Source organism: Arvicola amphibius, chromosome 12, assembly GCF_903992535.2.
Source record: "Arvicola amphibius chromosome 12, mArvAmp1.2, whole genome shotgun sequence".
Classification (NCBI taxonomy): Eukaryota; Metazoa; Chordata; class Mammalia; order Rodentia; family Cricetidae; genus Arvicola; species Arvicola amphibius.
The window spans coordinates 99,801,143-99,827,747 of record NC_052058.2 but is presented as its reverse complement, the minus strand read 5'-3'; the positions used below and the strand labels follow the sequence as shown (position 1 = coordinate 99,827,747).

The 26,605-nt window shown below is 49.3% G+C and overlaps 1 protein-coding gene across 6 annotated transcripts in view; it reads right to left on the bottom strand.

Annotated features, from left to right (window-relative positions):
• The window catches only part of Steap3 (STEAP3 metalloreductase), a 42,655-nt gene extending 16,344 nt beyond the window's left edge, over nucleotides 1-26,311 (bottom strand). Inside the window, exons 1-3 of one of the 6 annotated variants that reach the window (XM_038348451.2) lie at nucleotides 12,009-12,497; nucleotides 11,237-11,306; nucleotides 1,766-2,265 (exon numbers count right to left, since the gene is read on the bottom strand). In XM_038348451.2, the coding sequence (XP_038204379.1) occupies nucleotides 1,766-2,265; nucleotides 11,237-11,270 (534 nt within the window). In that variant the 5' untranslated portion in view covers nucleotides 11,271-11,306; nucleotides 12,009-12,497. Of the gene's footprint in view, nucleotides 1-1,765; nucleotides 2,266-11,236; nucleotides 11,307-12,008; nucleotides 12,498-25,720; nucleotides 25,742-25,778; nucleotides 25,895-26,203 lie in introns of those variants that run through there. The other 5 variants (XM_038348452.2, XM_038348456.2, XM_038348454.2 and 2 more) reach the window with 5 other exon arrangements.
• Between the last annotated feature and the right edge of the window lie 294 nt (nucleotides 26,312-26,605).

The following is a 26,605-nucleotide window of genomic DNA, read 5'->3' as shown; positions in this document are numbered from 1 at the left end:
GAAGCAGCTGCAGCGGCATCCTTCGGTGCAGAGATGTTCTCTATGGTGCTGTCCCTTGTCTCCACAGAGACCTCAGTCCCCAGCCCTGCCTGCCTCATTGTCTCAGCCTGCAAGTCCACTATACCCCCTGAGCTCCACTGGAAGACACATTGGTGTCTTTGGGTCACCTGAGCGACCCTGTTGATACACCTGAGGTCTATCTAGTCTCCCACAGTAACTGAGCAGTTAGTCTGTTTGAGTAGTGATCTCAGCCTCCTGCCCAGCCTGAAGGTCAGCACTAATATACCCATCTTTCAGATGAACAGACTAAGGTCTGAAGCCCCGGTTTTTTACTCTGGTACCTTCGCAGGTTGTCAAATCAGCCTGGGATGCCCTCCCTGCTTCCCGAGCCTGAGTCTAAGGCTGGCTGAGGGTCTTCTCCAGCAAGCCCTCTGTCCTAGTCAGCTTTAGCTGTCAACATGGGCATTAAGTCATCTGAGAGGAGTGCCTCAATTAAGGGATTGCCCAGATCAGATGAGCCTGTGGGCATGTCTATGGGGGATTGTCTTAATTGGTGCAGGAGGGCCCAGCTCACGGTGGGAGGCACCATTCCTAGGCAGGTGGTCCTGAGCTGTGTAAGGAAGTTAGTTAGTGTGAGCGGGAATGAGGCAGCGAGCAGCAGTCCACGGTTTCTGTTGTACTTCCCCATCAGGTGTGAGTTCCCGGCACAGCAGTGATGCTGCACGGAACAGCACAGAGGCCTGGGCTCTTACTCTGACTTACTTCGTGACCGGTAGGCTGACATACGCCCTTTGCCCCCTGTGTTGCTTTCAGACAGTTTCATCACGGCAATGGAAAGAAAATGAGAGCACCATATGAAACCCTGTCCCTGTCTCTGCCCCATGTGCAGTCACACTTCTATATCACACAGTGATGGATAGCAAGGTGCCTCTAGATTCTCTCTGAGCCGGGCCCTGGATAGGTTTATGGATGGACACTCTACCACACGTGTGGAGTCTGGCATTCTTTTGGTCGTGTGTGGTATTTGTGAGGATGTATGTATGTGGGTACATATGAGTCCCTGTGTGTGCATGTGCATGTTGAGGGCGGAGGTGAAGTCAGGTGTCTTAATCTATCCCTTTCTATTTTGTTTGTTGAAACAGGCTCTCTTACTGAACCCGACGCTTGCCTTTTTGGTTATACTGGTTGGCTACCAAGCCTTAGGGGTCCCCCTGTTCCTGCCCCAGTGCTGCCAGGATGACAACCACTACATAGTTTTTATGTGGATGTAAACCTAGGTTCTAATGGTCACATAGCATGCATCTTACCCACTGCACCAGCTCCCCAGCCCCAAGCTATCTCCTCCTCGAACCCCAAGTCAACAGCCAACATCCTTTCCTTCATACTGAGGAAACCAAGCTCCCATCTCAAAAAGAACATAGATCCCATGTACATATAAATAGGGTTCAAGCTGGGCAGTGATGGCGCACGCCTTTAATCCCAGCACTCAGGAAGCAGAGGCAGGTGGATCTCTGTGAGTTCAAGACCAGCCTGGTCTACAGAGTGAGTCACAGAGCAGCCAGAGCTACACAGAGAAACCCTGTCTTGAAAAACAGAAACAGAATAATAAATAAATAAATAAATAAATAAATAAATAAGGTTCAAATCCCAACTTGCCAGCATTGGGCTAAGATCACTAATGTCTCCGAGCTTCGACTTCCTGCTGTGTAAGATGAGATTTTTATGGTGATATGAGGAATGCTGGCTGCCATTCCCTAGCACCTACCTGCCTGTTCCCATCCCTTGGGCCAGCCTGCAGGGCCCAAGCAGAGATGACATTGAAGGCCTTGACCACAGTGCAAGCAGGGAAGAGTGAGGCCAGGTACTCGGCGTTCGACTGGTGGTTCTGAAGATGCTCCTTCTCCGTGGGGTTGCTCACATCCACTAGGATCTTGCCAGCCAACTGGTCGCCCAGACTGCACAGCGAAGAATAGTGCTCCCGGAACACGGCTACAAAAATGACCTGCGGAGAGCTCACGGCCTCCTCCTGAAAAGTCACTTGGGCTGCGGAGGGGAAGAGGCCAGCTGTGCGTTTGGGGTTACGACTCCCCACTACCACGCTGAAGCCAGAGCTCACTAGGCGTGTGGCTAGGGAACGGGCAAAATCCCCACTGCCCAATATGCCCACTTTGGGGGCCTTGTTGGGGACCTCAGCCAGACTGCCATCACTGTCCACCAGGCGGCGACTGATCAGCGGCTTGTCCATGTCCCCGGACATCGCGGTGGCTGTAAGAGAATGCAGAGACCTGGTCACTAGAGGCCTCCCAGGGCATCTGGCCCCCTAACTCCCACCTCGTGTCAAACATGGCTGGTTAGGTCTTCATCCAGCAGACACCAAGTATTCCATTTGCAAACACAGGGGACAAGCTGAGCAAAAGCAGTCCCACGGGATGAGGACATATATGCACAGAGTGGAAGGACTCCGACCTACTGAGGAAGGCTGGAAAGACAGAACATGAAGGCTGGGGAGGTGGCACAGCAAGCATGAAGATTAGAGCTTGGATCTCTGTGCCCACATAAACACTGGGTAGGCATGGAACTCAGAAAGCAGCGAGAGGGAATCCCTGGAGCAGGCTGAAGAGCTAGCCTGGTCATATTGGTGAGACTTGGGTTCACCTTGAGACCCTGCATCATTGAGTAAGGTAGAGAACAACAGAGGATATAGGTCAGTCTTGGGCACCCACAAGCATGTGTATACACATGCGTGCATGCATACCTCAACGTGGGGAAAGAAAGAAGACAGAGACAATTAAGAGGACATGAGAGGTGCTGGAGAGACGGCTCCAAGGTTAAGAGCATTGGCTGCTCTTTCAGAGGTCCTTAGTTCAATTCCCAGCAACCACGTGGTGTCTCACAACCATCTGTAATGGGATCTGGTGCCCTCTTCTGGCCTGCAAGCACATATGCAGATAGAACACTGCAAAAATAAATCTAAAGAGGACACGGGAAAGGAGAAAGGAATCTAGGTGAAGCCTCTAACCAGCCGAGAAGCATGAATTCCAGCACACAAGCAATGCTTGCTGTGACACTGCTCACATGATTACTCTTATACCCAGAGAAAATGCTAAAATAGCAATGGCCTGAGATGCGGAGATGGCTCAGAGAACTAAGTGCTGACCACCCCAGGATCTGAGTTTGGATCTCTAGAATCCATGTACAAAAGTCAGGTGTGGCAGCGTGTGCTCACGTGTGCAGAGTCAGGCAAATCCCTTGGGAACCACTGGCCTGCTAGTCTAGCTAAATTGGTTTCAGGTTCCAGTGAGAAACCCTGTCTCAAAAAGTTAAGGTGGGGGGGCTGGAGAGATGCCTCAGCGGTTGGGAGCATTGCCTGCTCTTCCGGAGGTCCTGAGTTCAATTCCCAGCAACCACATGGTGGCTCACAACCATCTGTGATGAGATCTGGTGCCCTCTTCTGGCCTGCAGACATACACGCCGACAGAGTATTGTATGCATAATAAATAAATAAATATTTTAAAAAAAAGTTAAGGTGGGGAGTGACTGAAAAATAGACACCTGACATTGATCTCTGGCCCCCACACAAACACACACACAAATAAAAAGGAGATAATAGCGCTTTCCTTACAAGGTTGCAGAATAAGTCAAACAGGGCTGGGCACAAATATAACCAGACTCAAGCCATAAGCACTAAGCAAGCACCAGCGGCAGAAGACCCCTCTGCACCAATGCCAGGTTCCCGTTAGGCCCTAGAGATAAAAAATGGGTTGGGGGGGGGTAGTAGGAATCAGAGACAAGCGTTCTGCAGGTTGGCAATGGACCTTCTGCTCAGCCACCTGGAACCTGGGACCGTCCCACCTGACCCCAAGTGATGGAGGAGTGTCTATGTGTTACTTTCATTACTAATAAAGAAAACTGCCTTGGCCCTTTAAGAACAGAAAATTAGGTAGGTGGAGTAGACAGAACAGAATTGTGGGAACAAGGAAGTAGAGTTGGAGAGACGCTTCAGGCAGTCGCGATAGTGAGTCTCCATGCTGCTCCTCTCCGAGATGGACGCAGGTTAAGATCTCTCCTGGTAAGCCACACCTCGTGGTGCTACCCAGATTACTAAATATGGGTTAAAGCAAGATGTGAGAATTAGCCAATAAGAGGCTGAAACTATGGGCCAGGCAGTGTTTTAAAAGAATACAGTTTCCGTGTAATTATTTTGGGTAAAGCTAGCCGGGTGGCGGGACACAGCCCTCCGCTTCCTTCTACAGATTGGCGCTCCAACGTGGTGACTAAATCCACTTAAAAACCTGAGGGGGGCTTTAAATAAAGGAGAGAGAGAGTTTAACATAGCTTTTTGCTGTTTGCCTGGACGTGCTGTAGAGAGATTTCCTGTTTCGGCAATAGCGGCAGAGAAAAAGCTGAGTCATTTTAAAACGCGGCTTCCTGGTGCTGTGCCGCCAGTGCGAACTCTGGCTTTAAAGCATTTCAGTGGCTTTTATGGACTGGATGTTTGTGTGCCTGCTTGGGATCGGAAAGAAAGTGCTCTGAGACCATGCAAATGGCTCCCTGCTCCCTGCCTGCACCTGGGCAGATGGCAGAATCAGGCTTAGGTGAGCGGGAGAACATGGCAGATTTCTGCCGCCATACAGAGAGGTTTCCAGGCTGCATGGTGCTCTGCACGTCAATTTGGCTGTAACTTGGATGAAAAGAGTTTCTGTGCCGCACACTCAGTCTCAGAATTAAAGTGCTGAGTGTGGCTCCTACCTGGAGGCCCCAGAGCTAGCAGAAAATGGTACATCCTCCATTTTGAAATTGGAGAGAGGTGGAGCCAACATCCAGAATAGCCCAGCGGCTCTGCAGCTCAGAGGTGCAACCGATTCAGAGTCACAAGCGGCTCCGCCATGTTGGACTGGGCGTGGCAAGCCGCAGTACCTGTTTTTGACCTAGGAATGTCACAGCTTAGAGTCTTAAGTGCTTAGCAATGTAAAGGCGCAAATCAAACATGTTTCTCGACAGTAGAAAAATTACAGATTCACAATAGGACAGATTCAGACATAAAAGACTTTTAAATGAGTCACAATGTTGGATGAATTTATGTAGGCTTGAGAGAGAAGAAGAAAATATAAAAAATAAAGTTAATGCCTAAAAAAAGGGTAAAGTCTTTAAAGAGACAGAATAAAGTAAAGTGATAGAGTGAAAATAAGCCACGTAAAAATGGAAAATTCACAGAGAGTCTGGATTATGTATTTTGTTGTATTTTCTTTGATTTTTTTGACTGTAAAGGAGCTAAATACAGAGAGACATTTCATTATATGGGCTGCCAGTCTAGACCAAAATGGACATCTTAATGGTATGACTTCAGGGTTTGGATCTAAGAACATGATGCTTTGGAAAAGAGTTTCTTCTTTTGTTTTCACAGAGGGCGAGACTCTGTGGATTGCTTCTATCCCAATATGGTATGATAGACCACGCCCTCCTGAAAGGTTGCTGTGAACATCTTCAAAAAATTACTTCACTCAACTGCCAACTGAGAGGAACCTAACACACAGGTTACACCATGAAAGACCTAAATAACAGCGCCCCCATTCAGCAGGAAGCAGTTTGGAGAGAAATAACTGCGCCCATTTTCCCAAATATTGTTTATAAATGTTCTTTTACATTTAAAGGGGGATGTGATATAGAGATGAATAATTTGCAATGGTATGGATTTTAAGGTCAATTTGTTATATGTATATGTATTTCTGATCTTGATTAAGGTATTGTAATTGTGTAGTTCATTTAAAAATGTAATGTATTATTAGGAAATATAGGTTGTTAATGGATAATCATTGATAATAGTTAAGCCTGTAGTCATGTTAGATTTTCTAGATATGTAGAGATATATTTCAGTTAGATAGACATTCTTCATATCTTTCAAAGACTGCAGAATATGGCATTTAATGTTTTAATAACTTAGGGTTTTTCATGACAATGAGACACGTCTGCTCCTGGCAGCACCAATCTACTTCGAGAGGAAGATGGGTATCGAAGAGGCTACTTATGGAGTTTGTTAGCCATTTGGGCAAGAAACTGCTCTTGCCTGGACTGTTGCATAAACTGGACACAAGGAACCCACAGAAAGAGGACTGCTGAACTTGCCTAAAGGTGAGATGGTCTTTCGGGGTTCCTGATTCATGAAAGAGTCTGCGAGACGTTCTGCAGGACACAGCAGAAAGTGACTGAACTGTCTTTGGAATTTCCTGCTTCATGAAAAAGTCTGCTGGACACTATGGGCCTGAAGGCTGAAGATGGATGCCCCAACGGTACAGAGGAACTTTGGGTGACTGTCTAGGCAGCGAGTTGTCTCTGTCATTTCTAGAGTTTAAAAGTTACAAATGACTTGTTTACTTAGGTAATATTATATCCTTCTGGAGTCTTTGATGGAGTTGAAGAATAAATAGATAGTTATAGATTTCCTTAGTTATGATAAAAGATAAAATAGATTTAAATATTGTAACTGTAATACTTGCTTGATAACTGTTTTGTTATATGTAATTTTGCTATGTTAAAGTTAAAGCCTTTCTTTTTTGTTTAAACAGAAAAAGGGGAAATGATGGAGGAGTGTCTATGTGTTACTTTCATTACTAATAAAGAAAACTGCCTTGGCCCTTTAAGAACAGAAAATTAGGTAGGTGGAGTAGACAGAACAGAATTGTGGGAACAAGGAAGTAGAGTTGGAGAGACGCTTCAGGCAGTCGCGATAGTGAGTCTCCATGCTGCTCCTCTCCGAGATGGACGCAGGTTAAGATCTCTCCTGGTAAGCCACACCTCGTGGTGCTACCCAGATTACTAAATATGGGTTAAAGCAAGATGTGAGAATTAGCCAATAAGAGGCTGAAACTATGGGCCAGGCAGTGTTTTAAAAGAATACAGTTTCCGTGTAATTATTTTGGGTAAAGCTAGCCGGGTGGCGGGACACAGCCCGCCGCTTCCTTCTACACCCAAGGCTTCCAGGCTAGGGTGTCCACATTTACTAACCATTTGTGTGACCTCAGCTACCTGGATGAACAAAAGTGTGTCTTCCATCTCTACTCTCAAATTGCTGAAGCAGAATAGGGAAGAAAATAAGATTGGGAAAGGCTTTGGGCAAAATCTTACAAAGAGCTGGGTGGTGATGATGGCGCATGCCTTTAATCCCAGCACTTGGGGGGCAGAGGCAAGTAGATCTCTGTGAGTTCAAGGCCAGCCTGGTCTACAAAGTGAGTTCCAGGACAGCCAGGGCTATGCAGAGAAACCCTGTCTTGGAAAATAAGAAAAGAAAAAAGAAAGAAAGAAAATAAAAGAAAGAAAGAAAGAAGAAAGAAAGAAAGAAAGAAAGAAAAAAAGAAAGAACGAAAGAAAGAGATAAGAAAATAAAGATAGAAGAAGAAGAAAGAGAGACAAAGAAAAGAAAGAAACAAAGAAAGACAAGAAAGAGAAAGAAAGAAAGAAAGAAAGAAAGAAAGAAAAAGAAAGAAAGAAGAAAGAAAGGAGAGAAAGAAAGAAAAAAGAAAAATGTCAAGAAGAAACCTTGAACCCTGGCCTTGGCAACTAAATCAGGCCACTTGCACAGGTATGGGTGTATGTGTGTTATATGTGTGTGTGTACATTATGAGCTGTGTATTTGTGGACAAAGCCTGTATGTTGGTTCTCATCTCTGAGTTTTTTTTGTTTGAGACAGGTCTCTGTTTCTGCTGCTCACCACACCAGGCTAGCTGGCCAAAGAAGCTCGTCCTGCACGTCCATTTCCCAATAGGATGCTGGAGTTACAGACATTCACTACCGTATCCAACTTTTTCAAGGGCTCTGAGGATTCGAACTCAGATCCTCATGTCTGCACAGCAAATGCTTTTTGCCTACTGAGGTACCTCCCCAACCCTGCCCTCACAGTTCTTCACGGGTACGGCCCCACCCAAGCACAAGACCTACCACTGTTCTGATGGCTGTAGGGAGGGACAGAGTGGTTGGCACACATCCTGGAGTTTTGAGAGGCTCAGAAGTCACTGCTGCCTGTGTGCTTGGTAGAGGTAAGAGTCTGAGTGGTCTGGCCTCTAGATGTGCCTGGCCCTGATGTGGGATCTATTTATAGGCTGAGGGCACAGAGGGAGAGGGGATCCGATTGCAGCTGATGGGCCTAGGTCTGTAGCCAGGATACAGATCTACAGATCTACTCCCCTGCCTGCCAAGCTACAGACAAAAGAGCACTGTGGCTGGGGTGACCCAGTCCCCTCGGGGTCTCTGCCAGGCTCCTTGTCCCCTCTCGATTCCCAGCAGAGCTAAACATGGACTGCAATTTTGGCTCTGATACACAACCGACCTGCCAGCTCCTGCCTGCTCTTGGAGGCAGGAGTGTGAATAGTCACAGAGATAATGGTCCTAGCCTTTTCTCATGGGTCGTGCCACCCTTCAGATTCTAAGTGGTCGTGGATGGCCACCAGGCATCCCTTGGGCGCAGTTATCCTCACAAGTTACAATAGATCCTATAAGGAAAAGCAGACAGACTCCCACCCAGAACCCAGGGTTACCTCAGACTGCCAGGATGCCCATATGTTATCTTTGGGTGTGTGTCTGCACTCTAAGGATGAAGCCCAGGGCTTTGAACACATGAAGGTTCGAATTCATTCTGCCACCAAGCTACATCCTCTGCCCACTTATGGGTTTAATTCCTTTTAAACCTTCGTGTGTGTGTGTGTATGTGTGTGTGTGACGACAGGTGTACAATACAATGGAAGCTATATGCTGGAGCGGTGGCTCGGTGGTCAGGAGCCTGCACTGCTTTTGAAGCTGTGTGAGTTCTGTTCCTAGCACACACAGTGTGTGGCTCACAACTACCTGTAGCTTCAGCTCAAGGAGAGTCTGATACCTCTGACCTCCACAGGCGTTGCTTTCATGTGCATGAATTCACACACACACAAATTAAAAATGAAAAATAATAAAACATTTTAGAAGTTTTTATATGCTTGCTCAGCATGCAGCTCTGGGTTTAATCCCAGGCATTACACACATAAATTGTTTTTGTTTTTAAATAAATTGAGTTTCCAAGGACTATTATTTCTGTGACTGAAAAGCAAACATGCTTGGGATTAAGTCTGATTCTGTGATTCGTTTGTCTCCGCATTCAAGGCTTCTTTCCTTATTTTCTGCCTAGTTGAGCCCTCTGAGTCCCATGACCCGCAGAGAAGTCAAACTTACACAACAGCCAAAGTTAACTGTTGGGGAGGAGCCATCGGCTTGCCCTGTGGCTTCTTTCTACCATCATTCCAGGGAGGTGTGGCGGGATCTGTGTATGAGTGCTGAGGTCTCGGGGCCGCTTCTCGGCTCCCAGAGGTATCCTCCGCTATCCACTGAAAGGCCTGGAGTTTAAATAAGGCCATGCAGCAGGGTACGGCACACCGCAGCCAATCTTCCAGGAGGTGCCCTGCCTCTCATTTCTTCACTGGTGTGAATCTGCTCTGTCTCCTCTGAAGCTCACACTGAAACGTAACCATTGCGGGCATGAAGGGGAAGGACATCTAAGGTAGATTAAAGGGGCTGGCGAGAATGCTCAGTCGATGAAGTACTGTGCCTTGCAAACATGAGGACCCAGCATCCATGCAAAAAAGCCAGCATGGTGGTTGTCTTAAGTTAGGGTTACTATTGACTGCAGTGAGGAGACACCATGGCCACCGCAATTCTTATAAAGAAAGCATTGAATTGAGGGGGCTTTCTTATGGTTTCAGAGGTTCAGTCTGTTATCACCATGGCAGGGAGTATGGCAGCATTCAGGCAGAGGTGGTGCTGGAGCTGAGAAACAGGAAATCAACTGACTGTTACTGAGTGACGCTTGAGAAAGACCTCAAAGCCGGCCTCCACAGTGGCACACTTCTAACAGAAGGTGTGGTCCAGATTACAGGTGTGCCCTCCAGCCTCAAAGTCTGGATTAAAGGCGTGTGTCACCCAGCCTTTCTTCCAACAAGGCCACAGCTATTAATAGTGCCACCCCCTATGAGTTTATGGGGGCCAAAGACATCCAAGCTATTATAGAGTTGCTCACCACAGCTGGGTAGGAGGATCTCCGGGGCTTCTTGGGTCATCTAACATAGCCAAATCAGTGAATCCCATGCCAAGGAGACAGGATACCGGTCTGATGAGGTGGCTCAGTACTGTAGAGCCCAGGTCGTCCATATATCTAGCAATGAGCTCAAGCTGGACTATAGGAGGATTTCTGGCAGTTAGATAAAAGCCAGAACTCTTCAGGAACTTGTTAAGTGGGTTCCAGTTCCCCCAAAAGGAGACATTTTTCCTTGCCTCTGGCAGAAGGGACATGTGGCTCTCCACTGGTGTATACCTGTGGGTGCCTATCAAAGCCCATGCTGGTCTCCAGGCTCCCTCAGTCCCTACTCACCAGTACCCACGATCTATTTCAAAGCCCGCACTATAGCCTCCTGGCCTTTCTCACCTCCTCCCCCACCCTAAACTCTGGGGTCCACTCCAGCTCATGGGCTTCCCTGCCCCCAGCCACACATCCTCTTTACAACCCACAGGATTCTTCCTGCCTATGTTCTCTCGCCTCTCTTGAAGACAGCCTTGGCCATGTCCAGTCTACTTCTTTCTCTCTCTGTTCTGGACTCTTCCAGATGCTTCTGGCTATTTTCTCTCTTATTCATAATAAAAAACCTTCTCCTAGTGGAGCGGCCATTCCGGCAGTTTCCTTGCTGTGTCCCCTGCATGCTAGTGTATATAGTGGGTAAAAGCACATGCCACCAAACTGGACCCCTGAGGTCTATTCCTAGGACCCACTGATAGAAGGAGAGAGTCTACTGCAAGTTCACTTTGTCAGAACCCAGTTTCTTCTCTATGCAAGGGACCATGGCGCTTCATAGTAAAGGATCCGCTCTGAGCTTTCTCTGTCTTTCTCTAAGACAAGGTCTTCCTGTGTAGGCTGACCTGGGTTAAAGGCCTGAGCCACCATGTCCAGCCTTTTGGGGTTCTTAAATTAACATTCTCATTTTACTCCCCTATCTAGAATTTGAAAAATTTAACAAGAGAACCCTCTGTTTTATCTGCTGTAAAGCAGAAACAGATTCTTTCAAATCAATAGGTTGTATTTTCTAAAAGTGTGCTCCGAGATAATGGTGTGAAGGCAAAGTGTGCTCCGAGATAATGGCGTGAAGGCACGCATGCATTTCACCTTAAGCCAGCTTAGTGGGGCAGAGGTAGGAGGGGAATGTGGCGGAGTCAGCAGAGCACTTGCCTGGCATGCCAGAAGCCCTGGGTTTGACCCCCATGCAGTAATCTGGAAGTGGTGGTGCTTGCCTGGAATCCTAGAGGCAAGAAGATCAGAACTGTGAGGTAACTGTCACCTACACAGTGAGTTTGAGGCCAGTCTGGGTCACATAAGACCCTGTGCAAAGGAAAACAAGCACAAAGACAGCCAAAAGGAAGGAGACCTTGCTGTCTGACTCTCAGAAGAGGGCCAGGTGGAGCCTGAGGTGGAGGTCCAGCAGGAAGATGGGCAGAGCACCAGTGAACTCTGGAGTAGAGTCTTGGGGTGTCTGCTAGCAACAGTCCTTAAGCCATGGCATCCCCAGGTCACCCTTCCCTGCCAGGATCCTCAGTTCCCAAATTAAACCCACAACTGCTTTGCTTGTGCCTCCCTGGTCCTGGGGCACTGCCTCTGCTCTGTGAGGTAGTCTTTCTAAGGTGGGAGCTTAGTGCAGTTTACTGTGGGGAGCCAGCACATGAACTTCAGCTAAAGTCTCACTGGCATCTGCAGAGGTCAGAGAACCCACTGCAGAGATCCTATGGGACTCATGCAGTGTTCCTACGGGACCCACTGCAGAGATCCTACAGGACCCACCGCAGAGCTCCTATGGGACCCACTGCAGAGCTCCTACAGGACCCACTGCAGAGCTCCTCTCCCAGATCTTGGGCTCCTGAAAGTCCAGGGGACATACTCTGAATGCCACTGTGGTAGGTCTTCAGTGAAGAACTGGGGAAAGGGCTGGGGTTTACTCAGTACTTGCCTCGGGTCTTAGGTACTTTCTGTCACCATGATGAACACCATAGCAACGCGGCAGGCAGGGTTACTTCAGCTTTATAGTTCCACATCTCATTCCATCACTGACAGTCAAGGCAGGAGCACAACGCAGAATCCCGGAGGCTGGAACTGAAGCAGAGGCCATGGAGGAACACTGCTTCCCGGATCGCTCCTCATGGTCTGCTCAGCCTGTTTTCTTATAGCACTGCGCATGGGTGACACTGGCCCCATGGGGTGGGCCTTTTCATATCAATCAAGAAAATGTTTCACAGACTTGCCCACAGGCCAACCTTCTGGGGGCATTTTCTCAATTGAGGCTTCCTCTTCCAAAGTGACTCCAGCCTGTCAAGTTGACTTAAAGCTAGCCAGCACACCCAGCATGCACGACGCCCTATGTTTGCTCACCAGCGCCACACAGGCTGGGCAAGGCAATCCCAGCACTCTGCAGGTGGAAGCAGGAGGATCTCAGTTCAAGGCAACCCTCAACTTCCCGGCTAAAGGGGATTCTTCCACATACGTCCATCTTTGAAAGACCTAACATCATTATCATATTATTTGTATGGTGGTTTTAGACAACTACCCCGGACCATGTTTATGAGAGTTCATTTATTTGTTTGTTTTAAGACAGGGTTTCTCTGTGTAGCCCTGGTTGGCCTAGAACTCCCTCTGTAGACCCAGCTGGCCTTGAACTCAAAGAGATCTGCACGCCTCTGCCTCCCAAGTGCTGGCATTAAAGGCGTGTACCACCACCACCACCACCTGATGGGATTTCTTAGAAGATAGATATATTCCTGAAAGGGATAACTGGTTTGACCTGACTGGGGAGAAAGATTCATCTCATGCCATGAATATGTTATCTAATCCATAAGTATTCATAAACATCTCTTTAAAAATCCACAACAAGAACCTACTAGGCTTTTCCCTGCCTTGGGCCAGCCTACTCAAGTCTCTCTTCGGAGTGTTTGATTTGCTTAACTTTAAAAAACTTCTGCTTAAATTTCTCTTGACTGAATTCTTTCCTTTGAGAAGATAAGAACCAATACTCTCAACCTGACAGAACCTAGACTCCTTAGACAAAGCTCTGGCTATGTGTAAGGGAGTTTCTGGATTAGATGAACTGCAGGGGAAGGTCCTTTTTAAATGTGAAGGGCAGCACCCCATGGACTGGGCCTGGAATAAATTAAAAGAAGAAAATGGGGTACGCAACAGCATCCATCTCTTTCCTCTCCTGACTAGTTGATTTATGCTCCTGAGGCCATGCGTTCCCCACCTTGACAGCGTGTACCCCCAAACTATGAGCCAAAAGAAACCTTCCTTCCTGAGGCTGCTTCTCCAGGAGCTTTGTCACAATGATTAGTCACAAGGTCACTAATACACCACTCGTAACAAATGTGAGGAGAGGAGGATGGGGGATGTGGTGGCACTTCAGCCAAAGAAGCAAACTTGATGGTCTCTTTGTCTGCCACCAGTATGTCACCAGGCCCACAGCAGGCTGGGGGAGAAATGTGGTATTAGGAAGTCACAAAAACTGGAGGGCCAGGACATTAACATTCACCCTGGCTGGGAGGATGCCCCCGAAGGACGGGTGAAGAACCCACATGGTCACCTCCCATCCATTCAGTTTCAGTCAGTTCTTCAACAGTGAGCGTCAGAACAGCTACTCATCAGGACAGCTCACTTCACCCCTCGGCCATTAGACGCAGTGGTCAGTGCTGGCCAGGAGAGGGAAGGGGGTATCCCTGATGTCAGCACTAAGGCCAGGGGTTATAAGCTTTGGGATGAGCCAGCTCCTGCATCATCTGTACACAGTATCTTTGCAGAGTAAGCCATGTGCAGAGTAAGCCATGTGCACAGCGCCCCCTGTGGCTCAGCAGTGCTCAACAACACTCAGAGACCTGCCATGCCTTCTCAGAGGAATCCCCTCAGCCATTCCTTGAATCCCCACGGTGTACACAGGGGAAACAAGATACAAGATCCACAGCGGAGATTTTAGGAGATGGGCAAGCTCTGTAATGCAGCTGGAAGCAGAAGATTCTGTCTTGGTTTCTTTCCCTGTTGCTGTGATAGAGTATCATGACAAAAGCATCTTAGGGAAGACGGGGTTTATTGTGGCTCACGTCCAAGGGTGCATTCCATCCTTGGAAGGGATGGTGGTGGCAAGAGAGGAGGGTGGTCACATGGCACCCAGTCAGGTGAGAGATGACTGCTGGTGCCCAGCCCACTTTCTCCTTTGTCAGGGCTGGGTCCTCCCATGTCAACAGAATCTAGATAATCCCTCAAAGGCAGCAGAGGCTAATATAGTGAGTCTTCTAGGTGGTTCTAGATCCTATCATGTTCAAAATCCATGTTAGCCATCACGGATTTCAATGAGAGCCTGGCCAGGCACCAGGACAGCCAGGGAGGGCCAGTTTAGTTGTGCCTGGGGAGCTCCAGGGTGGGACCCAAGGGTCAGTTAGTTCCTCCAGTCAGGCTGGAGGCCATAGAGAAGCAGCACCAGATCTGCAGCCTCAGCTCCTGAGATGAGGCAGTCTCCTGCTTCCCTGGGAAAACTGAACTGCAAAGCCTAGAGCCCATGTGCCCTAAAGGCTGTGGCTGCTTCTGCCCTGGGGAGGGATTAGCAAAATCAGAAAAATGGTTTAGTCCAGCTTTGTTCCTGAGCTGGGAAGCGTGGGGGTAGAGAGAAGGCAGAGGTAGTCAAGACACACAAAGACACTGCAGGCCCTCCTCCTGGGGCTCAAGCTTGATGCCATCACTTCCTCCTGTTCCATCTAGTTATGAGTTCCTTTCCTAGAAAGTCTTTGTGGGAAACTCCCCTGGCCCTGAAGAGCCACTCCTCCGGACTCCAAAGGACGCTGAACTTGGCTTCCATACCCTCCAGATGTTCGGGAAGGACCAGATTATACAGCCACTCCCCAGCTCTGTCGTGGGCCAGAGGAGGCTTTCTCAGAGGACTAACAGCAGGAGTGGCTCTTGGCTTCCTCCTGGGCCAGGGCAGAGGGGAGCCTTGGGGCCCTCTGTCTCCTTACTGACCGCTACACCTTTTGGCTCTCTCCTCTGTCCCTGCACCAGGTGGAGGCTTCTTCTTACTAATACCTGCACCTCTGTCACATAGCCCATAGCCTGACATACAATAAGTGCTCATTAATATTTGCTTGAATAATGTGGCTTCCAGATTCTTTGCCGTGGGCAGGGTGTGCTTGTGGCTCTTCGCTATTCTCCCAGAACCTAGCTGGGGCTCTGCACCCCAGTGGTGATGAACTAACACAACTTCCCTCCTTCCCTCCCCCTCCCTCCCTCCCTCCCTCCCTCCCTGCTCTCTCCCCACACCACCCCCACCCCTGTGCCTGTGGTTGCAAATGGAAGGCAGGGAACAACCTCAGATGTGGTTACAGAGGCTCCATGTACCTCCTTGAAAGTCCCTGACTGCTCCGGAGTTCACCAAGTTTCTATACCACAGCCACATAGTGATGATTTTAGAACCTAACTGCCACCCAGGCACTGCACAAATAAGTTTAAAACTACAAATATAGAGGCTGTGGCATCCATTCCTTGTTTCTAGTGCCTCCCTGATCAGAACTCTGGGATCATGTTTGGGTTTCTGAATTAATCTTTTTTTTTTGCCTGCAAATCTTCTCTCCGTCTAACAAAACTCGGGGTCTGTTTTTTTTTTTGCTTTGGAGTGGCAACGAAAATAGCCTTGTGGTTGGGGGTCACCACAACTGGAGGAACTGCCTTATAGGGTCGCAGCATTTGGGAGGCTGAGGACACTGATATAGTCCTATCTAGCTTGAAATTCAGAGCTCCACCTCCCTCTGCCTCGAGAGCACTGGCACTAAAGCTGAGACCTGCCATGTGCAGCACTTTACTTAACTGTACAAAGGTCCATTTTAAACCTAGAATCTTTGCTTAATGAGCTCACATCCATGAATTTGGGCTGGTCCGCTTTTGTTCCTTCCACCACCCTTAGAATCCACCCCTGCACAATCCCTCAGACCTCCGCTTGCACAAATTAGCACACTCATAGCACACCTCTTTATGGACCGCAAGCAGTTTGCTTCTCCTCTAGGAGCCTGCTTAGCCTGGAGTCCCATTACGCTCTAGAGACAATGGTTTACGGGAAATAAGGGACATCAGCATCGTCTTGGCCAGCATCTCCTACAGGGACAGTCATTGCTTGTTCTACAGACATCGCAGGAGTAATTCTCCTAGGCAAGGGTGAAGAGGACAATTCTGCAGAAAAAGGAGGGGACACATCTTCTAAGGGTGGGGAAGCTACTCCCTCAGATGAAGAAATCTGAAGATTCAATGCCCTCAGCCACCTTCGGGTCCTACCCAATATCTCCATCCCAAACCGCAAGGTCCCCATTTTGTTCTCATTGTCCTAACTCCACTGTATTGGCTGACACCCTCCAGGGTTGAGGCCTGAGGTCTGGATGGAAGTCAGCCGACCTTACAATGAGGGCTTGGTCTGATTTCTGGCAACTTGAACTTTATGGCTTCTGGAGAGATTTCTTCCATGACACACCTAAGAAACTTCAGCCCATTTGTGTGTGTCTGGAGCTGGTGAATTTTAGCACTGAGTTCCCTCTTCTGTCACTTTATCTGGAGATTCTGGAAGTCGCCAGCCAGCATTGTTACTTTCTGCATTTTTCCCCAAATGGCCAAAGGTTTTATGTATAGAGTCACTAAACTACTTGTTCCTCATGAGAGAGAAATCAGGATCATTCTTAGATGCACTTACAGGATGAGGTCCAGGTAACCCAACAGTGGCTATCTCGTGCTAGAGAAACCAGGAGTTCCTCAGTCTGCCGGCTGGGTATCTCAGCAGTCCCAAATTGTCCCTAACTGTCAGGAGGACTCCAGGAGAGCCCTGGTCTTTGATGGAAATTCAAAGACGCTGGTTCTAGCGTCACCGGAGGGTGCTGCAGCAGCAAGATGAGTGTACGTGCCAGCAAGAGTGAGGACAGCAGGCAACAAGTGTTTCCTTGTCCCGCGACCTCTTACATGGGATGCCACCAGAAGGCACCACCCACATTTATAGTGAGTCTTCCCAACTCAGATAATCTGATCAAGAGAGTCTCTCAGTCTAGCATGATGGCACACACCTTTAACCCCAGCATTTTAGAGACAGAGGCAGGCAGATCACTGTCAGATTGAGGACAGCCTGGTCTACATTGTGAGTTCTTTGCTAACCACGGCTACATAATGAGAACCTGTCTCAACAAACAAACAAGCAACAAAACCAGCCAGAACCAAAACAAAACCCTTCGCAGCTCAGTCCACAAGCTTTCAAAATTTCCTGATTCCAAGTCCAGTCAAGTTTACAACTAAGATCGCCAGTTACAAGGCCCAACAGAAGGCCTGGCTGCTGGGGCTGGGGAGATGGCTCAGCTGGTAAAGGGCTTGCCCAGAAAGTGTGAAGTCCAGAACTTGATCTCCATCACCCGCATACAAAGTGGATCGTGGTGGCAAGGACTTGTGATACCAGAGCTGGGGAGGCAGACAGGATTGTCTCTGCGTTAATTGTTGAGCTCCCGAAGGTGACACCTGATGTCTTCCTATGGTCTCTATATACAATCCCCAGCACACACATGTGAGCACACACATACACACTCGTTAGTGCAAACACGTGAGCACACACACACATATGCATACCTGCATTTTTAAAGAGATGGAAGAGGAGAAGCTTCCCAGTTCCTGTTCCTCTTTAAGACAAAATCAATGCTTTTGTTCTCTGATCCCGTAGGCTTTTTGCCACAGGGGTGGAACAAGTGTCCAGTGCCAGGTACTTTCCTTTTCTTAGAGTTGGGAAGACCATAGTCTCCCACCATCCCTTCCCATATATTTATGGCAATGTTAGACCTAACGCCCTCTGATCTGAGAAATTTACATAGCAGATGCCGAGTACTAATGTCTATAAAGTCTTTCTGGCCTGGGGAGATGGCTCAGGAGTAAAGAACATGCCAGGAAAGCAGAAAGACCAGAGTTTAGATCCCCAGCACCCAGGTAACGCCAGACAGGAGTGGCAGCCTGCCTGCAATCCTGGAGACAGATACAGAGATTCCCGGTAAGATTAACAGAATTGGGAAGCAATCGGTTCAAGTCACAGTCTCTGCCTCAACCTCAATATATATGGTGGAGGGTGACTGAGAAAGTTCTCTGACTTCCACGTGAATGTGATTATATGTAATCTCACATGTGTGAACATACAGACATATACAAGTGACACACATAAATCTTGCTCATTTCAAAGCCCTGAAGACACAGATGTTCCTTGATTTTGGGTAGGGTTGCAGCCAGCAAATCCATTGTAAACTGATGATACTGTAAGTTTAAAATGCCTGGGAAAAGTTCCTAATTGAAAATTTGAAGTGCAGTTTCTACTGAATGTTGTTGTTTTTGTACCACCATGTCAGGCCATCATTAAGCTGGGGCTTGCCGGCACAGCCTGAGTGAAAATTACACCCTTGCTATGCAAAGGAAGCCATTCCCAGGGACAACTCCTTTTCCCCACTTCTGCCACATGACTTCCCCCACGTAGTGATCCAGGGTTTCCCTGGGGCATAAGATACTGAGGGAGGCAACCACCACATCCCAGCACTCTGTATGTGTCTGGTACCCAGACAGCCCAAATCCCCAGGGTCAAACGCTAAGAGATTAGAGGAGACCAGATTACACTGCAGCAACCACAACCTCAGATGCATGCTGTGATATGATCTACAGACGGCAGTCACTACTTCCATTTTGCGCATCCCAAAGCAAGGCTCAGACAGGTTAAGGGACTTCCTCCTGGACCCAGAGATGCTTTGATCTAGTCTCTGCACCCAGCTGATCTTTTGGCCGGTAAAGACGGTGGCTCTGTATGTGGGTGTTACAGATGTCACCTGCCCAGTACCAGGCTCTAGATTCCTGTCTGTTTCCTTCCGGTGTCCTTTATCTTCTCTAAGCACTGCTGGGAACCGTTGCCCAGTCACTCCTCTGGCTGTTCCTGTAAAGTGGTGCTGTCTTCCATCCTAGGTCCTGAAGTGGGGTTAGCTCAGACCCAGGATCTCCCTCCTTCCTATTCTGTCAAGCTTGGGGACTCTAGACTCTCTCCTTGCCCAGCCCTTACTTCTATTCCCCAAGGCAAGGGGAAGAGAAGAGAGGCCACGATTCTCATATAAGCATTTAAAGGCTGGCGGTAGATCTGGAGCTGCAGGCCAGCTGGTAGAGCACCTGTATAGCACACATGAAGCCCTGGGTTCGATTCCCAGAACCATACAAATGGCCTGGTGGTGTGTGCTTGCCATCCTCATGTAGGAGGTATAGAGGCAGAAGGATGAGAAGTTCAAAGTCATCTCAGTTACACAAGGTAGAGACCGGCTTGGGCAACGGAGGCGTTGCTCCAAACAAAAGAAAACAAAACAGCTAATAACAGACAAATACATTCTAAGTGGCACACTTCTGTTTTCTCTGTGGGCATTCCTCCTATCTGATGGACTCTTACAAACACTTTGCTATTACATTTCTTGTAATACTACCTGGAAATGTTATTTAGACATCATAAAAATCATTATGGTTTTTTAAAGGAAGGCAGTTTTTTTTTTCAACCGAAGAGAAAGCGAAGCTCATGCACATAAACCAGTCTCCCACCCCCACTGCACACACGCTCATGCGCACAGGTTTGGTCTGACACAAAACAAAATTTTCTCCCCACATCACTTTGCAAAATAAAAGTGGATGAATAATTGATAGGGCTTTTACAAACATCTAGCTTTTCAAATCCTTCTAGAAAAATCCAGTTCGATTACTTGCAGCCAGCATTTCTGTGATAAACCAATGCAGAAATGGTTACCAATTAAGTAAAATTTATAATTCCCAGCAGGCCCACATTCCTCAGAAATACATCAAGAACATTAACTTTTTTTTTTAAAGCAACACACACTAAAACCCACAAGGCTACTGCTTTGTGTGTGGAAGCCCTACACTCTGAACAGGCTCCTGAATGCTGCCTGAATGTTCTCCCTGAAAGGGGGTCGAGGTATGCACAGCAGACAGTCTCCCCCTTTTGTGAAGACCCCCTTCTCCTGTGCTCTTTGCCACCCGAGGCTGTGTAACCCTCAGGGAAACACTGCTCCCTCTGGATTCTGGCAAACCCACACATCAGAGGAACTCTCTCAAGTGGGCAAGGGGGCGGTATACTAGTTAGTGAATGAGGTGGCCACCTTAGAGCCTTGATCAGACTTACCACTGGCAACGGGCAACTGCGACATGGGGCCTTCAGGTGAGTCCCTAGACAGCCCCTCTGCAAGGCATAAAGCGTCCTCCTTCGACAGCCTGACTGTGGTTTTTCAGAAGTGGAGTGGCCACAGGCCTTCTAGGGTGTGGGTGACTGGGACACCTCCCCTCTCAGCTTGCCCGCCTACAGCTGGCCACAGGACCGGCCTGGGAGGGGTGACTGATGCTCCTTTAGAGAGGGCCCTGAGAGAGCAATTCTGCTGGAGACTTCCTGTTTGGGGAGGAAACCTCACTATAATAATTAGTGGCTCAGACTCCAGTGTCTTTGCTACAGGAATTGAGGCAGGATGGCCAGCTGAAGCCAGGATGCATAAAATGAATAAATGTCATCCAACATAAAGGGGGGGGTGGCAGAGGCAGAGCCACGAGACCCTGCAAGGTACAGAGCAAGCAAGCATAACGGTTACAGAAAGTAGCAACTGATCAATTTCTCATAGGGTAATCCATTGCATTCACCACGGCTGTCACCAGCTTAGCGATGATTCTCTCGGCATTTTGTGCTGAGAGAGGAAGCTGCTCTGTCACCGCATGCCAGACAATGCCCATTGCGGGACGATGACAGACAGCCCTACAATCAGAAGAGCATTTTATCCAAAATGGTAGATAAAGACACCCTCCACCCGCTGCTGGTGGCTTACCGCTGCTCTCCAAGGCTGCAAGGGCAGCCCAGAGTTCACAAAACTTCTATATTGTTGAAGGGAATCATGCTATCTGGGCTTGTGGATGGGCATATCCGATTTTCTTCAACCTGTCAGAGAACTAGCAGTCTTGCATTCTAGCGACAGCTGTTGACAACTCACACCATGTCCCAGACCAACCAGTAGAGCAGGGCCCATACTGTGGTCTGTCCGGCAGTCGTCCACACCTATCCCTAATGCTAAAACCTCAGAAGAGCAAGGCTAGCTTCTGACAGCTCCTGGAGTCCAGCACAGGCCAATACAGAGACTGGTTTGTACTCTCGTCCTTCCATGCCCTGACCTGTGACCGCCCCTTCACTTAGTCTATTACTTCCATCTGAGTTTTAACACGCTCCTGACCCACCCAAAAACTCCTTCTTTGGAGATCCAACCCATGCCGTTGGATAATATTTAAGGCACCTATCAGTTCCTGTAACCCTGGACAGCATTTACCCATTCTGTTCTAGCAAATAAGGCTGGGTTAGCAGTTGGCAGCTGCACTTAGCCCTGAGTATGAACTTAAGTTCAACCACATGCTAACTAATATGTGACCTTGGGCAGGCTTCTTTCCCATTCTGACGGCATCACGTAGATCAGGTTGGCCTTAAATTCCCTGTGTTGTAAAGAATAACTATAAATTCTTGATCCTCGAGGCTCTACCTCCAGGGTGCTAGGATTACAGCATGCTCTACTATGCCCTGTTCATATGGTTCTATGGTTGGAGCCCAAGGCTTCCCACGCTAAACAAGCACTCTTCCAGCCAGGCTACACCACCAGTGTCCCCTCTATGTTTTGATTGTTAAGTAAAACAGTGACTATGGACACCCTTACAGGCAGAAGTTACTCAGGTACTATTGTTTGTATGTGTCTGCCTGGAGTCTGGATCTGCTCGCTGCCTCTGGGAGGTACCACATGTTCCCTGGACAGCATCAGCTAAGGATGGAAACCCGTGCGTTATCTCCCACAGTCCCTCACTCTGAGCTGTGCTTGCTTGCTGGAAGATGCCTGTGGGGTAAGTGGGGCTCAAAGAGAGCTCTCCATCACCAGTGAGCCCCAGTATCACCCAGAGAGCTGGAGCAGCAGGATTTGGTGCAGAATTCCTGACTCAGAACAGGGGCCTTTAGCATTCTGTATCCCAATCAAGGCTGCTGGTGATCTCCAGGTTCCGCTGGAGAAGCTGCTCTTAACGGAAGAGACACTTCCCCAGGAAGGAATACCTGCTGGGTGGAAGGAAAAGGAGCTGACTAACTCCCTCTCCGGTTTCTTAGGGTTCCACCTGCCCCATGGGACTTCTCTCACAGAGACCCTGAAAACACAGGTGCATTATGGTCCCCATCTCCAACCCCAGGAAGGCCTTGCTGTCTTTACATGGCCTGGGTCCACCCACTCCATCCCTCACTGGCCTCATATTCCTCTATGTTTGTGTCACTGGCTAGTGTGATGCTCTTGGGACTATATTCTTTTTTGTACAGATTCATCTCCTAAACTAAGGAGGCTCAGAAACAAGCAATGAGAGCCAGGGAGCAGCTCAGTGGAAGAGCTCTTGCCCAGCAGGCTCTAGCCCTGTGTTAGTTTCCAGCATGGAAGGAATGTCTCAACACTGGGCTGCTGGCATGGGTAGAAGACAGACACCTGACTACTGAGCGGTGATATTCACGGCTGCTCCTGTGGGTAACCAAGGTGACAGGTGGGGATGTGTTGTGGGAGGAGTAACTCTCCAGTACATCTGCAGGGGCAACTGGACAGAGTTCTACTCCAAGAAGCGCTCTGGAGAAGGAGGCACAGGAAAGACAAGGCTTGCCTTACTTGTATTCAGAATTATAGAGGACATGGGAGAGCCTGGGAGTGGAGCAAATGACGATCTCAAGTCTGCTGGTCTGAGGGCCTGACATTGTTAGTATCGCTGAATGTTGGGGGAATGAATAATTAATGAAGCATGATTTGGGCAGGCATAGAGCAAGCGGTAAGGAGTCTGATTTGGGGTTAAAGAGGCTGGAGGCTAGTCTGCCCCTGGGAAAAAAAATCGTGTGGTTGGGAGAATAACATCATCTCCTAAGAGTCTCAAGGTACAGTGAACTTGTATGTATATACTGCTTGGCCCAGGCTCGGGTGTGTGGGAAGCTAAATGCTCAGGAGAGAGGACTGACATTTTGGGTAGGATGGCATCAGCGCATGGCAGGCCAAGGATGGAAGGGTGATGAGCTGGAGAGCACTGAGAGAGGTGGAGAGGGACGGAGAGCAGGCTCAGTTCCGGGGGGCCAACCACTCATAACCTTCACAACCTGATTAGGATGGAGTTTCCTGGGTGGGGCAGGAGTTCCCTACAGGCACATGGGCAGGTAGGATGGATCAGCGGGTAGAGTGCTTTCTGCACCAGCCCAGTGACCCCATGACCTTGTAAAGCCTGAAGGGGAGAGACTCTGATCTCCACAGGTATACCACGTCACACACATGTCTTCACATATAACAAAATAGAGGCACACATCTATCCCTTCACAAAGGAGGAAAGGAGCATACACAGGTTCTAAAATGACAAACTTCCTTCTTCGAAATCCAGAGGCCCAATCCTTGTCCAGAGACTCATGAGATTCCATAGAGCACTTTGGTACTCAGTTCCTGCCTGCCCAACCCAGAAAGTCCTGAGAGCTCTGCAGGGAAGGGAAGGCACAGAGAGGCAGATCCAGTTTCAACTGGAAGGCAGAGAACTCAAGTCCCAGAAGACCTTCCACCCCTGCCTCAGCCTACTAAGGTTTCTGTCTGCAGTAGCAGGAAGTGCAGAGAAACCCTTCCTGGGCTAGAGACAGGTGTCCAGACTCTCAGAAGGGTTCCTGGGGCCTGGAGCTAGGGCCAGGCCTGTCGCAGAGAAGGGCATCTCAGAGTCCGCTCTAGGCCTCAATGGTCTACCAAAGAGCAAAAGAACCCGGAAGGTCCAACCAGATTAACCTTCAAATCTACGTGAGGAAACAGCTCAGTTGATAGACTACTTGCCTTGCAAGCATGAGGACCTGAGTTCAATCCCCAGAGCCCACATAAAGCCTGGCATGGTGGTACACACTTGTAATCTCAGAGCTGGAGGAAGTGGATGAAACAGACAGACCTTGGGGCTCCCTGACCAGTCGGCCTCCCTGAATTGGCAAGTCTCAGAGCAGTGAGAGAGCCAGTCTTGAAAAACAAGATGGTTTCTGAGGAATGACCGCTGAGGTTGACCTCTGGTCTTCACGCTCATGTGAGCACACACACGTACATGCACACTTATACCCACACGCCTCAACACAGGCATGAATACAAACACACAACATTAATATTCAAACCCCCGGGAGCAGAGGGAGGGGTCTGCGGTTCCAAGTGATATAGAATTTCTGCCCAGGGCCACCACTCCCTCTGCGTTCTGGGGATGTAGTGTCCAAAGCCCTGGGCAAAGTTCAACAATTGAGGAACCAAGTTCAGGGAGCCAGCCAACTTCATTGTGGGCTGAGGTTCAGACTCCCTCTTGCTGACTGCAAAGCCAGACTCTGATCAAGAACTTTCACTTTTTAACACCCTGATAAGCCTGAGGAAGGAAGAGCCATAAAACAAGGACAGGCCAGGCCGGGTCCTGACATCTGATGTCTTCAGGATGGAGAGATACAAGTTTAAGCAGACCAGGCATGGAAGACCTCATCAGGCTTGGGGGGGAGTCTAGTCAAACTTCACATGACAAGCTGGGCCAGCCTGAGCTCCCAGCCGGCCCCGAGGCCAATAGCCTCCCTCGACAATTCCATTCCAAGGCCTCTTGCAGAAAGCCTTCCCATCCACCACTTCCCCCAGTGACATCGCCTGTCCCCTTCCATCTATGCATCCAGCAGACACTGATTAATCATTCGGTCAACTCCTGTGCAGACCCCTGGTGACACACACAGCTATGCCCTACATGTGCTTCTGACTGATTCAGATGGTTGCCCAGGGGGGCGGGGAATCTGTGCTTTTGACATCCTTTGTGGGGGCCAGGGAGATGGTTCAATCAGTTTCCTGTGCACACACAAAGAACTGAGTTCGAATGCCTAGAAGGCAGGGTGAAAAGTTAGTGCACACTCATTCACACTTGTAATGGCAGCGTCGGGGAAATGGGGACAGGGATTCCCAGGGCTTGCTGGCCGGACAGCTTAGTCAGTTGGTGAGCTCCGAGTTCAGTGAGCGATTGATCCCACCTTTTAAAATGTGCACACCTATAAAGGAAGACACCCAGCATCCACCTCTGGCCTCAACACAGACACACTACGCATAGCCGGCCCAAGTGACCTGAGAGGGCACGCCCTTTGGTCCTGGGGACATTGTGCCACCCAGCACTGCATTCAGTGGACTGTCCAGACGTTCTGAGGATCGGGCCTCCTTCTAGAAGACCCCTTTGTCCAGAAAACCTGCAGCTTCTACTACTTGCTACCTGTGTGTCCTTGTAAAACACCAGAGATCTAGAAGGCTCAGCATTCCCTTAAATAACCGGAAATAAGAACAGGGCCTCCTGGCTGTCAGGAGTGGCCAGACTAGCGCATGCAGAGCCCCCTAGCAAGTAGCCTGACACACACAGAAGTGCCTGAGAAATGTTGGCTTCGGATTAAGTCATGGCAGCACTCTGCCCGGCAGACACATCTCCCAAGAGAATTTCGCGAAACCCTACTTCTGGAGCCTATTTCAGAAGTGACTCTGAACACGTGTTAGACTTCTTGGTGCCCTGTACCACCCTCACCCAACCCCTCCCTGCCCGCACCAGCATACGCTGCCTGTTGACCCAAACAGCGTAAGACACAACATTCACTTTAGCTAACCATAGTGACCAAAGTTACCACTACACTCCTGCCGGCAGCCGGCTCCCAGGTTTCTGTGAGCAAGACGAAGAACTTTCCAGACTAAGGCTCCGCGGGCAGAGGCGGGCACTGGGCAGACCTGCCAATTGGGTACTAGGTACTTCCTCCCCTGAAAGCCGCTGAACAAAAACCGAAGAGCACGTGGCACCCATGATAGTTCAGGGCTGTCCGGAGGGTGGCTGACAAGCGCAACATGGACTCTGGAGCCTGCTTCCCCTTGTCTGTGACTACCCCGCTGGGATCTTCTGCCACCAGACTCGCGTGGCTTGGTCCTAGGGGACGAGGTTGCCCGATCTGTAGAGATCGCTCAGCTCAGGGTGCGTCAGAGCAGGAGCGCGCCAGGGGTCCCGGGGACAGTGCACCCGAACCAGGAGAGGGTCACTCACCTCAGCGGCCCGCCGCTTGGAGGAGCCGTGGCAGCTGCAGGTCGCCAGCGGAGGCGGTGGCTCGGCCCCAGACTCCTCCTCTCTTCGCGCCCCGCCCGCCGGTGGGGCAGGACCTGGCCGGGTGGTGGCCCGCTCTCTGCCGCTTATCCAGTAGTGCCACCCCTCCAGCCCTCAATCGCGGAGCTTAAGGCTCTCGGTCCCCGCCCTGCACTGCAAGAGGAGGAAACCACCAGCCACTGTCCTCCTCCGTTCCTTAGGGAGTCTCAGAGCCGGTCTTGTCACTTCCTGGTCTGCCCACAGTAAAGTGAGCAGAACCGACCACCCCCGACTAGGAGAAAGAGTGGGAAGACAGACATCGTGACCTCTGCCCACCTCCCCCACCTGAAGAACACTTCAAGTCCC